Genomic DNA, 17,027 nt, shown 5'->3' with positions numbered 1-17,027 from the left:
TATTGTGGCTCTGAGGGGGTGAGATCTGTCTGGACTATGCCTTCAGTACTGATGCTCTGAGGGGGTGAGATCAGTATGGACTCTTGCTTTCAGTATTTAGGATCCGAGGGGTGAGATCTGTCTGGACTCTGCTTTCAGTATTGAGGCTCCGAGGGGTGAGATCTGTCTGGATTCTGCTTTCAGTATTGAGGTTCTGAGGGGTGAGATCTTTCTGGACTCTGCTTTCAGTATTGAGGCTCAGAGGGGTGAGATCTGTCTGGACTCTGCTTTCAGTAGTGAGGCTCCGAGGGCTGAGATCTGTCTGGATTGTGCTTTCATTATTGAATCTCCGAGGGTGTGGGATCTGTCTGGAATCTGCTTTCAGTACTGAGGCTCTGAGGGGTGAGATCTGTCTGGACTTTTGCTTTCAGTATTGAGGCTCAGAGGGGTGAGATCTGTCTGGACTCTGCTTTCAGTATTGAGGCTCTGAGGGGTGAGATCTGTCTGGATTGTGCTTTCAGTATTGAGGCTCTGAGGGGGTGAGATCTGTCTGGAATCTGCTTTCAGTATTGAGGCTCTGAGGGGTGAGATCTGTCTGGACTCTCCTTTTAGTATTGAGGCTCTGAGGGGTGAAATCTGTGTGGATTCTGCTTTCAGTATTGAGGTTCTGAGGGGTGAGATCTTTCTGGACTCTGCTTTCAGTATTGAGTCTCAGAGGGGGTGAGATCTGTCTGGACTCTGAATTCAGTACTGAGGCTCTGAGGGGGTGAGATCTGTAGGGACTCTTGCTTTAAGTATTTAGGCTCTGAGGGGTGAGATCTGTCTGGACTCTGCTTTCAGTATGGAGGCTCTGACGGGTGAGCTCTATCTAGACTCTGGTTTCAGTACTGAAGCTCCGAAGGGTGAGATCTGTCTGGACTCTGCTTTCAGTATTGAGGCTCTGAGGGGTGAGATCTGTCTGGACTCTGCTTTCAATATTGAGGCTCCAAGGGGGGAGATCTGTCTGGACTCTGCTTTCAGTATTGAGGCTCCTAGGGGTGAGATCTGTCTGGACTCTGCTTTCAGTATTGAGGCTCTGAGGGAGTGAGATCTGTCTGGACTCTCCTTTCAGTATTGAGGATTCGAGGGGTGAAATCTGTCTGGACTCTGCTTTTAGTATTGAGGCTCTGAGGGGTGAGCTCTGTCTGGACTCTGGTTTCAGTACTGAAGCTCCGAGGGATGAGATCTGTCTGGACTCTGCTTTCAGTATTGAGGCTCTGAGGGGGTGAGATCTGTATGGACTCTTGCTTTCAGTATTTAGAATCCGAGGGGTGAGATCTGTCTGGACTTTGCTTTCAGTATTGAGGCTCTGAGGGGTGAGATCTTTCTGGACTCTGATTTCAGTATTGAGTCTCTGAGGGGGTGAGATCTGTCTGGACTCTGCCTTCAGTACTGAGGCTCTGAGGGGGTGAGATCTGTATGGACTCTTGCTTTCAGTATTTAGGATCCGAGGGCTGAGATCTGTCTGGACTCTGCTTTCAGTATTGAGGCTCTGAGGGGTGAGCTCTGTCTGGATTATGGTTTCAGTACTGAAGCTCTGAGAGGTGAGATGTGTCTGGACTCTCCTTTCAGTATTATGGCTCTGAGGGGTGAAATCTGTCTGGATTCTGCTTTCAGTATTGAGGTTCTGAGGGGTGAGATCTGTCTGGACTCTGCTTTCAGTATTGAGGCTTCGAGGGGTGAGATCTGTCTGGACTCTGCTTACAGTATTGAGACTCCGAGGTATGAGATCTGTATTGGACTCTTGCTTTCAGTATTGTGGCTCTGAGGGGGTGAGATCTGTCTGGACTATGCCTTCAGTACTGATGCTCTGAGGGGGTGAGATCTGTATGGACTCTTGCTTTCAGTATTTAGGATCCGAGGGGTGAGATCTGTCTGGACTCTGCTTTCAGTATTGAGGCTCCGAGGGGTGAGATCTGTCTGGATTCTGCTTTCAGTATTGAGGTTCTGAGGGGTGAGATCTTTCTGGACTCTGCTTTCAGTATTGAGGCTCAGAGGGGTGAGATCTGTCTGGACTCTGCTTTCAGTAGTGAGGCTCCGAGGGCTGAGATCTGTCTGGATTGTGCTTTCATTATTGAGGCTCCAAGGGTGTGGGATCTGTCTGGAATCTGCTTTCAGTACTGAGGCTCCGAGGGGTGAGATCTGTCTGGACTTTTGCTTTCAGTATTGAGGCTCAGAGGGGTGAGATCTGTCTGGACTCTTCTTTCAGTATTGAGGCTCCGAGGGGTGAGATCTGTCTGGATTGTGCTTTCAGTATTGAGGCTCTGAGGGGGTGAGATCTGTCTGGAATCTGCTTTCAGTATTGAGGCTCCGAGGGCTGAGATCTGTCTGGATTGTGCTTTCATTATTGAGGCTCCAAGGGTGTGGGATCTGTCTGGAATCTGCTTTCAGTACTGAGGCTCCGAGGGGTGAGATCTGTCTGGACTTTTGCTTTCAGTATTGAGGCTCAGAGGGGTGAGATCTGTCTGGACTCTTCTTTCAGTATTGAGGCTCCGAGGGGTGAGATCTGTCTGGATTGTGCTTTCAGTATTGAGGCTCTGAGGGGGTGAGATCTGTCTGGAATCTGCTTTCAGTATTGAGGCTCTGAGGGGTGAGATCTGTCTGGACTCTCCTTTTAGTATTGAGGCTCTGAGGGGTGAAATCTGTGTGGATTCTGCTTTCAGTATTGAGGTTCTGAGGGGTGAGATCTTTCTGGACTCTGCTTTCAGTATTGAGTCTCAGAGGGGGTGAGATCTGTCTGGACTCTGAATTCAGTACTGAGGCTCTGAGGGGGTGAGATCTGTATGGACTCTTGCTTTCAGTATTTAGGCTCTGTGGGGTGAGATCTGTCTGGACTCTGCTTTCAGTATTGAGGCTCTGACGGGTGAGCTCTATCTAGACTCTGGTTTCAGTACTGAAGCTCCGAAGGGTGAGATCTGTCTGGACTCTGCTTTCAGTATTGAGGCACTGAGGGAGTGAGATCTGTCTGGACTCTGCTTTCAGTATTGAGGATTCGAGGGGTGAAATCTGTCTGGACTCTGCTTTCAGTATTGAGGCTCCAAGGGGTGAGATCTGTCTGGACTCTGCTTTCAGTATTAAGGCTCTGAGGGGTGAGATCTGTCTGGATTCTGCTTTCAGTACTGAAGCTCCGAGGGTTGAGATCAGTCTGGACTCCGCTTTCAGTACTGAAGCTATCAAGGTTGAGATCTGTCTGGACTCTGCTTTTGGTATTGAGGCTATGAGGGGTGAGATCTGCCTACACTCTGCTTTTGGTATTGAGGCTCCGATGGGTGAGATCTGTCTGGACTCTGCTTTCGGTATTGAGGCTCCGAGGGTTGAGATCTGTCTGGACTCTGCTTTCGGTATTGAGGCTCCAAAGGGGGAGAGCTGTCTGGACTCTGCTTTCAGTATTGAGGCTCCTAGGGGTGAGATCTGTCTGGACTCTGCTTTCAGTATTGAGGCTCTGAGGGGGTGAGATCTGTCTGGACTCTGCTTTCAGTATTGAGGATTCGAGGGGTGAAATCTGTCTGGACTCTGCTGTCAGTATTGAGGCTCTGAGAGGGTGAGATCTGTCTGGACTCTGTTTTCAGTCTTGAGGCTCCGAGGGTTGAGATATGTCTGGACTCTGCTTTCGGTATTGAGGCTCTGAGGGGTGAGATCTATCTACACTGGGCTTTCGGTATTGAGGCTCCGAGGGGGGAGATCTGTCTGGACTCTGCTTTCAGTATTGAGGCTCCTAGGGGTGAGATCTGTCTGGACTCTGCTTTCAGTATTGAGGCTCTGAGGGGGTGAGATCTCTCTGGACTCTGCTTCCAGTATTGAGTATTCGAGGGGTGAAATCTGTCTGGACTCTGCTTTTAGTATTGAGGCTCCAAGGGGTGAGATCTGTCTGGACTCTGCTTTCAGTATTAAGGCTCTGAGGGGTGAGATCTGTCTGGACTCTGCTTTCAGTACTGAAGCTCTGAGGGTTGAGATCAGTCTGGACTCTGCTTTCAGTATTGAGGCTCTGAGGTGTGAGATCTGTCTGGACTCTTGCTTTCAGTATCGAGGCTGCGAGGGTTGAGATCTGTCTGGACTCTGCTTTCAGTATTGAGGCTCTGGGGGTTGAGAGCTGTCTGGACTCTGCTTTTAGTATTGAGGCTCCGAAAGGTGAGATCTGTCTAGACACTGATTTCGGTATTGAGGCTACGAGGGGTGAGATCTGTCTGGACTCTGCTTTCAGTATTGAGGCTCCGAGGGGTGAAATCTGTCTGGATTCTGCTTTTAGTATTGAGGCTCCGAGGGGTGAAATCTGTCTGGACACTGATTTCGGTATTGAGGCTCCGAGGGGTGAGATCTGTCTGGACTCTCGTTTCAGTATTTAGGCTCTGAGGGGTGAAATCTTTCTGGATTCTGCTTTCAGTATTGAGGTTCTGATGGGTGAGATCTTTCTTGACTCTGCTTTCAGTATTGAGGCTCAGAGGGGTGAGATCTGTCTGGACTCTGCTTTCAGTATTGAGGCTACGAGGGGTGAGATCTGTCTGGACTCTGCTTACAGTATTGAGGCTCGAGGGGTGAGATCTTTCTGGATTCTGCTTTCATTATTGAGGCTCCAAGGGTGTGGGATCTGTCTGGAATCTGCTTTCAGTACTGAGGCTCCGAGGGGTGAGATCTGTCTGGACTCTGCTTTTAGTATTGAGGCTCTGAGGGGTGAGATCTGTCTGGACTCTGCTTTCAGTATTGAGGCTCTGAGGGGGTGAGATCTGTCTAGACTCTGCTTTCAGTATTGAGGCTCTGAGGGGGTGAGATCTGTCTAGACTCTGCTTTCAGTATTGAGGCTCTGAGGGGGTGAAATCTTACTGGACTCTGCTTTCAGTATTGAGGCTCCGACGGGTGAAATCTGTCTGGATTCTGCTTTCAGTATTGAGGCTTTGAGGGGTGAGATCTGTTTAGACTCTGCTTACAGTATTGAGGCTCCGAGGGGTGAGATTTGTCTGGACTCTCCTTTCAGTATTGAGGCTCTGAGTGGTGAAATCTGTCTGGATTCTGCTTTCAGTATTGAGGTTCTGAGGGGTGAGATCTTTCTGGACTCTGCTTTCAGTATTGAGGCTCAGACGGGTGAGATCTGTCTGCACTCTGCTTTCAGTATTGAGGCTTCGAGGACTGAGATATGTCTTGACTCTGCTTACAGTATTGAGGCTCCGAGGGGTGAGATCTGTCTGGATTCTGCTTTCAGTATTGAGGTTCTGAGGGGTGAGATCTTTCTGGACTCTGCTTTCGGTAATGAGGCTCAGAGGGGTGAGATCTGTCTGGATTCTGCTTTTATTATTGAGGCTCCAAGGGTGTGGGATCTGTCTGGAATCGGCTTTCAGTACTGAGGCTCCGAGGGGTGAAATCTGTCTGGACTCTTGCTTTCAGTATTGAGGCTCTGAGGGGGTGAGATCTGTCTAGACTCTTCTTTCAGTATTGAGGCTCTGAGGGGGTGAGATCTGTCTGGAATCTGCTTTCAGTATTGAGGCTCTGACGGGGTGAGATCGATCTGGACTTTGCTTTCAGTATTGAGGCTCCGAGGGGTGAAATCTGTCTGGATTTTGCTTTCAGTATTGAGGCTTCGAGGGGTGAGATCTGTCTGGACTCTGCTTACAGTATTGAGGCTCCGAGGGGTGAGATCTGTCTGGACTCTCCTTTAAGTATTGAGGCTCTGAGGGGTGAAATCTGTCTGGATTCTGCTTTCAGTATTGAGGTTCTGATGGGTGAGATCTTTCTGGAATCTGCTTTGTGTATTGAGTCTCTGAGGGGGTGAGATCTGTCTGGACTCTGCCTTCAGTACTGAGGCTCTGAGGGGGTGAGATCTGTATGCACTCTTGCTTTCAGTATTTAGGATCCGAGAGGTGAGACTCTGTCTGGACTCTGCTTTCAGTATTGAGGCTCTGAGGGGTGAGCTCTGTCTGGACTCTGGTTTCAGTACTGAAGCTCCGAGGGGTGAGATCTGTCTGGACTCTGCTTTCAGTATTGAGGCTCTGAGGGGGTGAGATCTGTCTGGACTCTGCTTTCAGTATTGAGGCTCCGAGGGGTGAGATCTGTCTGGACTCTGCTTTCAGTTTTGAGGCTCTGAGGGGTGAGATCTGTCTACACTCTTCTTTCGGTATTGAGGCTCCAAGGGGTGAGATCTGTCTGCACTCTGCTTTCAGTATTGAGGCTCTGAGGGGTGAGATCTGTCTGGACTCTCCTTTTAGTATTGAGGCTCTGAGGGGTGAAATCTGTCTGGATTCTGCTTTCAGTATTGAGGTTCTAAGGGGTGAGATCTTTCTGGACTCTGCTTTGTATATTGAGTCTCTGAGGGGTGAGATCTGTCTAGACTCTGCCTTCAGTACTGAGGCTCTGAGGGGGTGAGATCTGTATGGACTCTTGCTTTCAGTATTTAGGATCCGAGGGGTGAGATCTGTCTGGTCTCTGCTTTCAGTATTGAGGCTCTGAGGGGTGAGCTCTGTCTGGACTCTGGTTTCAGTACTGAAGCTCCGAGGGGTGAGATCTGTCTGGACTCTGCTTTCAGTATTGATGCTCTGAGGGGGTGAGATCTGTCTGGACTCTGCTTTCAGTATTGAGGCTCCGAGGGGTGAGATCTGTCTGGACTCTGCTTTCAGTATTGAGGCTCTGAGGGGTGAGATCTGTCTACACTCTTCTTTCTGTATTGAGGCTCCCAGGGGTGAGATCTGTCTTGACTCTGCTTTCAGTATTGAGGCTCTGAGGGGGTGAGATCTGTCTGGACTCTGCTTTCAGTATTGAGACTCCGAGGGGTGAGATCTGTCTGGACTCTGCTTTCAGTATTGAGGCTCTGAGGGGTGAGATCTGTCTACACTCTTCTTTCGGTATTGAGGCTCCAAGGGGTGAGATCTGTCCGCACTCTGCTTTCAGTATTGAGGCTCTGAGGGGGGAGATCTGTATGGACTCTGCTCGGGGGACTTTGTGGTCCACGTGCCTCCCTGTTCGTGGTGGCCTCTGCCTTGGGAGAGGGATTCGTCCAATGGGTCAGCATTAACATTGTGCACGTGCTGGAAACGTACAGCTGTGGGAAGCCGGGGTCACTGGCACGAATGCAGTGTATCCGCTATTTAAGTAATGTAGACCATTGAGCCAAGGTTCGCCAGTCCACCTTTGAACCCGCTTCTTAATAGAGCATGGGTGGGCTGGCAATTTATTATGTGTATAACATCACATGTGGGCTGAGGAGCAGATGTGCATACTGATAGCCCCTACATTTGTGGAAGGTGACTGCCCTGGACGTTAGCCAATATAAGCCTTCCCTACAATGTGTGGGGCGGCTGGAAAACAGCCAGAAAGTGCGCCTGGAATGTGATATTTGACAGTGTTTTGCAAAGTCTCGGTGTTAATTATTAATCATGTTAATGAACCAGATCTTCTTTGGTCAGTTTCCATCAGAGCCTGTTCTTTAGTCGCAGAGGTCATTTTGCTGGAGACTAGAAGGGACACTTGACCTTTGGCGCCTACCCTGCAGGGTGCCTGTGATCAGGTGATGCTAGAATAGTCCCCATGCCTGAATTGCCTTGACGGGCGTTATGGCGTATTATTGGTCCTGAACAGTTGAAGAACAATGACCTTTGAAATAAATCAGTTCTCCAAAAGCAATATTGTTAATCCAGGACCCTGCTCCGGATCTCTTGCTAAGGGTCCTTACATCTATAAAGGAGGGCTTCGGGCAAGCTGTGGTGCTCGGGCAATTGCCGGCAGTAAAAATGAGAAGGTAAAATTATCCAATGGACTCGTGACCATATAGCAACGCCCGGCATTCGCAGCGTAAGGACACATCGGGTATTCAATAGTGGCACCCCGCAATGAAAACAAATGGCCAGTGCACCTCAGCCACAGGAGAGCACGAGAGTGAACACCGGAAGTACCCTCAGATCAGGCATATGCCCACCAGCCCATCAGGAGGTTGGAAGAAGAATTTGCCCGCTTGGCCCCCACTACTACTGAAGGCAGTCATTGTGGTTAGACAGAAAGTAAAACTAGTAAGTGACTTAATCACATCCAACAACATATGGCTCTGATCTAGATAACTTGCAGAGACAAAGTAGACCAAATCCATGTGTGGTGAGGTCTAGAGGGAAGGGGCTTCGTACGGATGTCCTCTCACGCCTAGAACATGACGTTTGGGAAGAAAAGGGACACGGACCGATGTTAAGAAGAGACACCCATGGTGACTAAAGGCCAAGGTCTCTTTTCTTCTCAAACTACATGTTCCAGATGTAAGAGGATATCCTTAGTGTCCTGCACAAAGCATAGAAAAGGGAGGATCCAGGCTCTGAAGAGGTCGGCAGATGGGGACAATGTCTCTGTACGACTGCTTGATACAGATATAACAGAGGGACCTCTAGGCTGCCCATGGGCTTTGAGAATCTTACCCCCAGTAGAGGTACATGATCTGAATGGACACAACTTAAACATGTCACAAGTAGCACCTTTCTATCGAGTGAGGACTAGTCCCATTGCGTTAATCGAGTGAGGACTGCATAATAATAGTGGCTACTTCAAAGTTCCATGTGGTTAAACCAGGCCCTTTTAAGTCTGGTGCTAAACCAGCATGCTTAGGGACAGGCAAGGGTTAGCCAGTATTAGAACCTCACATCGCAATGCCCCCTGAAGTAGCAGAAGCTGCACTGGGACCTTTCAGAAGCCACCCTTGTTCCTTGCAGGAGCTGCTCCTGGATCACGAGGAAGCACCAGCCCACATGCACATTACTGTGGAGTTAATCTAACCTGGGTCTGCTGGATCCATAAGAAATATAGAAGGTGTTATTACATGAAAGAGTAATGGCCCTCCAGGGATTCACCTTGGTAAGGGAGGCAGGAATGGAGTCTATAATGGCTGGGCCGTGATCACAGGCAGTGGCAGTAAGTACTGAGCCTGTTCCTCGAAAGCTTCTCTAGTGATGTGGGTGCCCGAGGAGTCACGTTCCAAGGGCACGCCAGGGCGACAATGGTGATCGAGTGACCAGCAGCAACCAAGACAACAACCTTGCAGATTTCACAATATTGGAGAACACCAGGCGAGAAGAGAGCTGGTGAAGTCCTAGTTCTAATGCTTGGAAAGGAGCCTGGCCACAAAACACTCAGAAAGAAGTCATTCAAAATTCCACCTCTCTCCACAACTTCCCAAGAGGATCCTCCTATCACTGCTAACAGCACCTTTCCTCACTCTCACATGTCTGATGCTAACTATTGTAGCCACTATTGTATGGCTCTTATGAATTCCTTCCTCCTCTATGACATGGTTCATATGAACTACGAACTTTTCTCTGACATGGCTGCTGTGAAATTCTTTTTCATCTCTGATATAGCTGCCGTGAACTACTGCCTCCCCTCAGACATGGCAGCTGTAAACAACTTCCTCCTCCCTGAGATGCCTGCTGTAAACTGATTCTTCCTCTCCGACTTGGCGGTTGTAAACTACGTTCTCCTCCCTGAGATGGCCGCTATGAACTACTTCCTCCTCTCGGACAAAGCTGCTGTGAACGCCTTCCTCTCTGACATGGCTGCTGTGAACTCCTTCCTCTCTGACATGGCTCCTTCCTCTCTGACATGGCTCCTGTGAACTCCTTCATCTCTGACATGGCTGCTGTGAACTCCTTGCTCTGTGACATGGCTCCTGTGAACTCCTTCCTCTCTGACATGGCTGCTGTGAACTCCTTCCTCTCTGACATGGTTCCTGTGAACTGCTTCCTCTCTGACATGGCTGCTGTGAACTCCTTCCTCTCTGACATGGCTGCTGTGAACTCCTTCCTCTCTGACATGGCTCCTGTGAACTCCTTCCTCTCTGACATGGCTGCTGTGAACTCCTTCCTCTCTGACATGGCTCCTGTGAACGCCTTCCTCTCTGACATGGCTGCTGTGAACTCCTTCCTCTCTGACATGGCTGCTGTGAACGCCTTCCTCTCTGACACGGCTGCTGTGAACTCCTTCCTCTCTGACATGGCTGCTGTGAACGCCTTCCTCTCTGACACGGCTGCTGTGAACTTCTTCCTCTCTGACATGGTTCCTGTGAACTCCTTCCTCTCTGACACGGCTGCTGTGAACTCCTTCCTCTCTGACATGGCTGCTGTGAACTCCTTCCTCTCTGACATGGCTCCTGTGAACTCCTTCCTCTCTGACATGGCTGCTGTGAACTCCTTCCTCTCTGACATGGTTCCTGTGAACTCCTTCCTCTCTGACATGGCTGCTGTGAACTCCTTCCTCTCTGACATGGCTGCTGTGAACGCCTTCCTCTCTGACACGGCTGCTGTGAACGCCTTCCTCTCTGACTTTGCTGTTGTAAACTGCTTGCTCATCTCTGACATGGCTGCTGTGAAGTCCTTCCTCTCTGACATGGCTGCTGTGAACTCCTTCCTCTCTGACATGGCTGCTGTGAAGTCCTTCCTCTCTGACTTGGCTGTTGTAAACTGCTTGCTCATCTCTGACATGGCTGCTGTGAAGTCCTTCCTCTCTGACATGGCTGCTGTGAACTCCTTCCTCTCTGACATGGCTGCTGTGAACTCCTTCCTCTCTGACTTGGCTGTTGTAAACTGCTTGCTCATCTCTGACATGGCTGCTGTGAAGTCCTTCCTCTCTGACATGGCTGCTGTGAACTCACCCCTACCGCTCCGACATGGCATCTGTGCACTTAATCCACACTCTAACATGTTTCCCACCCCAATTATATGTTTATTCAGTAAGATGCTACTTGGAGATTACCTGTTTATGTGCTTGAAGTGTATCATAGGCTGTCGCTGTCCCGACCAGAATGTTTTTGTTTGCCTTTTTTGTCCGTACAGAGAGGGATAACCCCGACACCAGCTGCACACCCATGTCCGTGATGGTAACCCGGTCATCGAGCACTGTCACTGTCTTTTCCGCCAAAATGGAATCCGAAAGGGGGGAAAGAACCTAGAAAATAGAAAAAAGGGTGATCACCTCAAAATATAATAACATATTTACATACAAAAGTTGCTGCTCATTTATTGAACTCGGAAGGACGAAAGGCCGATATGCCCTTGCTTGGGTGCGAACCTGCACCCTGCAGATGATAACACACAGATTACAGTAGGAGTGCTCAACCACTGAGCTATCTTACCAGCTAATATAATATATTATGCAGATGTTCCTATTGCTCCGGCTTTTGAAGTGTACACACATGTGCATTCAGCTATGCCTTGAAATGGTCCCCTAAAAGAGGGTGCGATGTGATTGTGGCCATTAGAATTGCTGTCCTCATTCTGAGAGCTGGGGACAACCAGTGAGGACCTAATGCAGCTCTCTCCAAATGTACGTTCTATAATGTTGATTTTTTAAACTGACATGAGGCTATTTCATGACATTACTGGCATCTGTGTTTGCTGTTGGTTCTTGCCAGATAGTATGCAACTCAAGTCCATAACATGGCTATCACCTGGTTTTGTAGATGCCCTGTGTGCAGTTCCACATAATTAGCAGACTGCCACCTGTATACCGCTTGCTGCATGGATGTAATTACATGGGAGGAGGGGTGAGGCATTGGTGGGGGCAGAAGGCCTCCCATGGCTTGCTCATTGGAGCGGATCCCAGAAGTGCAGGTCTGGGAGCATAGGCATCGCATCAACGACATGTGCACCGGTCTGGTCCTCAAACCCATATGGAGGCATCAAGCGCTCGATTTGATGATATCATAGCCGCGGGTTGATGGATCATGTCAACCACCATACGGGGGCCCAGGAAAGATCATAGTTGTGTTTTCGTGTAATTTGACAGGTGGACCAGTGAGGATGTTTCGAAACGTCCCCTGAAGCAACAGTGAAAGCCCACCCACATTCTTCCGATAGAAGCTGAACGCGACTCGAAGAAGCCACTCTCCCTTCTAGCCCTCTTATCTCCTGAGCAATGCCATGCTTTTCCCTTTGTGTGCATCTAGACACGCACACACGATGTGACTTCAAGCACACAAACCTTAGAAGGGCACAGCGGTGTAGCTCATGTAATTACAGATGTTTGCCAATATTAGACCCCCTATAGGGCTTAAATGACTGTGAAAGGCGCCTATTCACTTCCATTTTAAGCATCTCCAGACCATCAGCGGTCATTCACTAAATGTGTTTAAATCCATATATGTCCTTAATGCCACAGTGATGCACCCTGTCATCCTTGGGAAAGTCTGCAGGGGAATTTCCGAGTTTCAAAATGAGTCCTTCTTTGGCCTTACAGATCCTAGTGACCACTTTGAGAGTTTACAATCCATGACTATCCGGGTGGCAGATATTTTTACCACAATAGGTTTTTAAAACTTTTAAAATGAGGGCCAATTTGTGGAAATCTAATGAACTTCAAGTAAACAAAAAAGATTTGTGAATTTAAAGGGAAATTGTATAAATCTGGTCAGGTTCCTGTTCAGAGGAGAAATCTCATACATCGGGTCCTCATCACAAGAAGCTAAGACTTGATCCCATCTCTCCTGACCTTGCTGAATTACACCGGCTTCCTCTGGAAGCAAGGATATGCTTTAAATGAGACTGAACAGCATACAACGCAGTTCTTGAACCTAAACTTTTATATTTATCGTGTAAATTGAAAATTGCTGGTGGATTTCGCTCTCTGAGGATCTCAAGGAGTAAATCAGAGAGCGATGAAATCGTCTTGAAATCCTGGAAGTCCCAAGAGAGAAGTAATCCACACAAGCACTCTCACTTGTCGTCCCACAATTCTGGAATTCTTTGCCATTGGATATTCAGCTAGCCCCTTCTTAATGAGTTTTTGTGTCAGAAATCCGGGAACCTGGTTCCGCGTTGACCCGTCGTGAAGAATATATTTCTTCCTACCAATGTGATTCTCAGGAGTACGAAAGGACAGTCTAAGAATCCAATTGATCGGAAGATGGTGTAGAGTCGTTGGGATCGTAGAGCTGAGCGGCCCGCAACTTCCCGGTAGATGATGGTTCCAGGTTCCAGCCAACGACTGCAGAATATTATACTGATTACAATCAAATACACCCCTTTCAAGAGAACACGTAACAAAATCTCAACAGACTAACCTGCAGAAAACGGTTTAACCAGAAGTGTTTCATGCAAGAATGTCCTCTATACTGGGGTACTCTGGAGACCAGAAGAAGAGAAAAGACAATCAGTACCAGAGAATGAGTGGAAGAAATAATGGTAAGGAAAGGTAGGTTTCTTACCCTTTTTTCCCTGGAAGTGAACGTTCCTGGCAAAGTCCTTCTTCTTTCCTGTAGGAACAGTGTGATGGTATCTGCCCTCTGTTCGGTGGACCAAACAATCCAAGGTGTAAGAAGTCACTAGTCCAGCAACCACCTATTCCCGCCGGCACGAGGACGCCTAAAAGGTGCTCAGGAAGTCTCTAGTCCAGCACCAAGCCTGTACCCGCCGGCACGAGGACGCCTACAGCACCCTGGGGAAGGACAGGGAAGGGATTGGAGAGGGAAAAGGAAGGAAGGAAAGAACGAAGGTAAGAGGTCTCCCAAGCTTCGAGGTCCGTTTTCGACAAAACCAAATCACTAGGCAAGAATAATCCATAAACAATCCGAGGTCAAGATACAAGAACAGGTAAGGATAATCCAAGAGCAATCCAGTAAACGTAATCCGAGATCAAAACAAAACCACTAAATCTGAGCAAGAAAAAACCGCTGTCACTATTGGATCAGAAGCAGCGAGAAGTGGGCGCCAGATCATTAAGTACTTGAAGTACCGGCACCAAGATGGTCACGTGACCCAACACGTTTTCTATCACGTGGAAGATGCTGCGTCCACTGACGTAGTCTCCATGGCAACTTCCACGTGAGGCGTCGGGAACGCAGTTCCCGACGCAAATGTGTTCCGTGCGTAGAGCGTGGATACCGCAAGCCCGCCTTCTGTATGGTGGTATAACGGGACAGAAGCTTTTGGTGAGGATGAGACACGTGAACCGCAGGGGTGATACAAGACCTGGAGCGTTTTCTGACAGTATCCTCCCCCAAAGGACCCCCATGCCCCCGAGAGGCCAAAAATTGGGAAACCAACAACGGGGCATGCACATTCTGCTCCGGTTCCCATGTCCGTTCTTCCGGACCGTAACCCTTCCAGTCCACTAAGAAATACCTGGTACCACGAGAAACCCTGGTATCAAGAATGGAATTGACCTCATACTCCTCCACCCCTTGAACCAATATCGGAGACGGAGAAGCCGGTATCCTGGTGCTGTCTACACAAGGCTTAACCATGGACACATGGAAAACCGGATGTATCTTCCAAGAGTGCGGAAGTTCTAATTTGACCACCAATGGACTCAAGACGTCCTTTATAACATAAGGACCTACAAAACGTGGCAACAAGCATCGTCGACCTGGAATGCGTAGGTTCTTAGTGGACAACCATACCCGTGTACCTGGAATGTAGACGGGTGCAGGACGGCGATTCCGATCCGCGTACTTCTTCGCCTGTTCTTGTGCTTGTTTCAGATGTTCCAGCACCCTATCACGGACCAGAGACAAATCTTTGATACAAGATTGAACTGCCGGACAATCCTCAGGTAGATTCCAATCAAGAGGAAGGGTGCGTGGGTGTTGCCCATACAAGGCATAGAATGGCGATGTTCCCGTTGATGAATGGCTGGAATTATTATACGCGAATTCCGCCAAAGGAAGAACTGCTAGCCAGGATTCCTGATGTTGAAGGATGAGACACCTGAGGTACTGCTCCATGGTAGCGTTAACCCGCTCTGTTTGACCATCCGTCTGGGGATGGAACGCTGTGGAACACCGTTCATCTACCCCCAAAGAGAACATTAGATGCCTCCAAAAACGCGACGTGAACTGGGACCCCCTGTCAGAAACCACAATCTCAGGCAACCCAAAAAACCTGAAAACATGTCGCAAGAACAACTCTGCCAGCTTAGCAGCTGATGGCAGGCCTTGGCAAGGCACAAAGAGAGACATTTTAGAAAAGCTGTCAACCACCACCCATATGGTATCAAACCCATCAATCAAAGGCAACTCCACCACAAAGTCCATGGTAATCATCGCCCAAGGTCTGGCTGGCACTGGTAATGGTTGTAATAACCCCATAGGTTTCGCTGAATGGGACTTACACTGGGCACAGATGGCGCAGGTCAAGATATATTGCGAGACGTCTCTTCGCATGGAAGGCCACCAACACCAGCGTTTGAGGAGTTCAAGAGTTTTCTGGGAACCAGGATGCGCTGCGATAGCAGCGTCATGACACAAAGAAATAGCTGTACACCGGGTATCCTGATCAGGCATATAAACTCGACCCTGGACATAAGGAAGACCATGCAGAATATCCATGTTATAGTCTGCCAGTTCTGTGGGCTCTTTATCAACCCAGTTCTGGAGCGTTGACTTCAAAGTGGGTTGTAGAACACAACTACAGACCACTTGTGTAGGTAATAACAAAGACCCATCCTGTGGACGTGAACCATCATTACCCAGGCTTCTGGATAGCGCGTCCGCCTTGGAATTCAAGACACCTGGGCGGTAAGTCAAACTAAAGTTGTACATGGAAAAGAATTCATGCCAACGGGCATGTCTCGCAGTGGTGCACGTCAGGGACTGCAACGCCAACAGGTTTCTGTGGTCAGTAAAAACCTGGACCGGTAATTCCGTCCCAAGGAGATGATGACGCCAGATCATAAATGCGTCTCTTACGGCCAACAATTCCCGTTCAGTAACGGTGTAGTTACGTTCATAGGGCGTTAATTTGCGCGAATGGTAGGCGACTGGATGCAACTCCTTGGTATCAGCGCAGGTTTGGGACAAGACAGCCCCTACCGCGACATCCGAAGCATCAGCTTCGACAACGAATGGACGTTTGACATTTGGGTGTAGCAACACCGGGGCTGTAGTGAACGCGGCTTTTAAAGACTCAAACGCTATTTGGGCGTTATCGTTCCATAAATAAGGTTTCTTGTTACTGGTCAATTCGGTGAGGGGTGCAGCAATCGAAGAGAATTGTCTAATGAACCGCCTGTAAAAGTTCGAAAACCCCAGAAATGATTGTAACTCCTTCCTTGAAGTAGGTACAGGCCAGTTTAAGACAGCTTTCACCTTATTGCTACTCATCTGCACTCCTTTATTGGTGATGTCATATCCAAGGAACTCGACCTCACTCGCATGGAATACACATTTTTCCAGTTTGACAAAAAGACGATGCTCCCGCAAGCGTTGTAAGACTTGTGAAACATGACGTACATGATCTTCCATGGATGGAGAATAGATGAGTATATCATCTAAATAGACAATAACGAATCTGTCGATCATGTCGCGTAGAACGTCGTTGATGAAATTCTGGAATGTGGCCGGGGCATTGCAAAGCCCGAATGGCATCACCAAATACTCGAATAGGCCATATCGTGTCTTAAAGGCTGTTTTCCACTCATCCCCTCGACGTATCCGGACCAAATTGTACGCACCCCTTAGATCTAATTTGGTGAAGAATTCTGAAGACCCTAACTGATCCAGCAAGACAGAAATCAACGGGATCGGGTATTGATTACGGATAGTACCTGCATTGAGTTCCCGATAATCAATACAAGGTCTTAAGTCCCCCTCCTTCTTGGGTACAAAAAAGAGCGGTGAAGCAAATGGAGAGTGAGAAGGCCGAATAAAACCTAACTCGAGGGCTTTATCCAAATATTCTTTAAGGACGACTTCTTCCTTTTGTGTAAGGGAATAGATACGTCCCGAAGGTGTCTTGGCATCCGGTTTGAGAACAATGGGGCAATCATAGGGCCGATGAGGCGGCAGGATCTCTGCTTTCCCCTTGTCAAAGACGTCCTTATAACTTGTGTATTCGACAGGTAATACGGTGTTAACAACAGCTCCGATTGTAACCACAGAGTTCAACAACGCCCGACTAGGAGCTTCAGGTACTTCATACATGGACTCTAGGGAACTGCAGGATCGAGGGCGTTGCTGAGCACTGAAAGCGATAACCCCGGTCTCCCAGTTAACGACCGGGTTATGAAGCTTGAGCCACGGTAAACCCAGGATGAGTTTGTATTGCGGTGCCATAATGACG

At 48.7% G+C, this 17,027-nt stretch overlaps 1 protein-coding gene across 1 annotated transcript in view; it reads right to left on the bottom strand.

Annotated features, from left to right (window-relative positions):
• Positions 1-17,027, bottom strand: part of TMEM132B (transmembrane protein 132B) — a 2,267,570-nt gene that overhangs the window by 110,070 nt on the left and 2,140,473 nt on the right. The window contains exon 8 of the mRNA XM_069620122.1: positions 10,726-10,917. Coding sequence (XP_069476223.1) covers positions 10,726-10,917 — 192 coding nt within the window. The remainder of the gene's footprint in view (positions 1-10,725; positions 10,918-17,027) is intronic.

Source organism: Ambystoma mexicanum, chromosome 10, assembly GCF_040938575.1.
Source record: "Ambystoma mexicanum isolate Mex_15411 chromosome 10, UKY_AmexF1_1, whole genome shotgun sequence".
Taxonomy (NCBI): domain Eukaryota; kingdom Metazoa; phylum Chordata; class Amphibia; order Caudata; family Ambystomatidae; genus Ambystoma; species Ambystoma mexicanum.
Note: the sequence above shows the minus strand (reverse complement) of the source record. Positions and strands in the feature narration are given on the sequence as shown.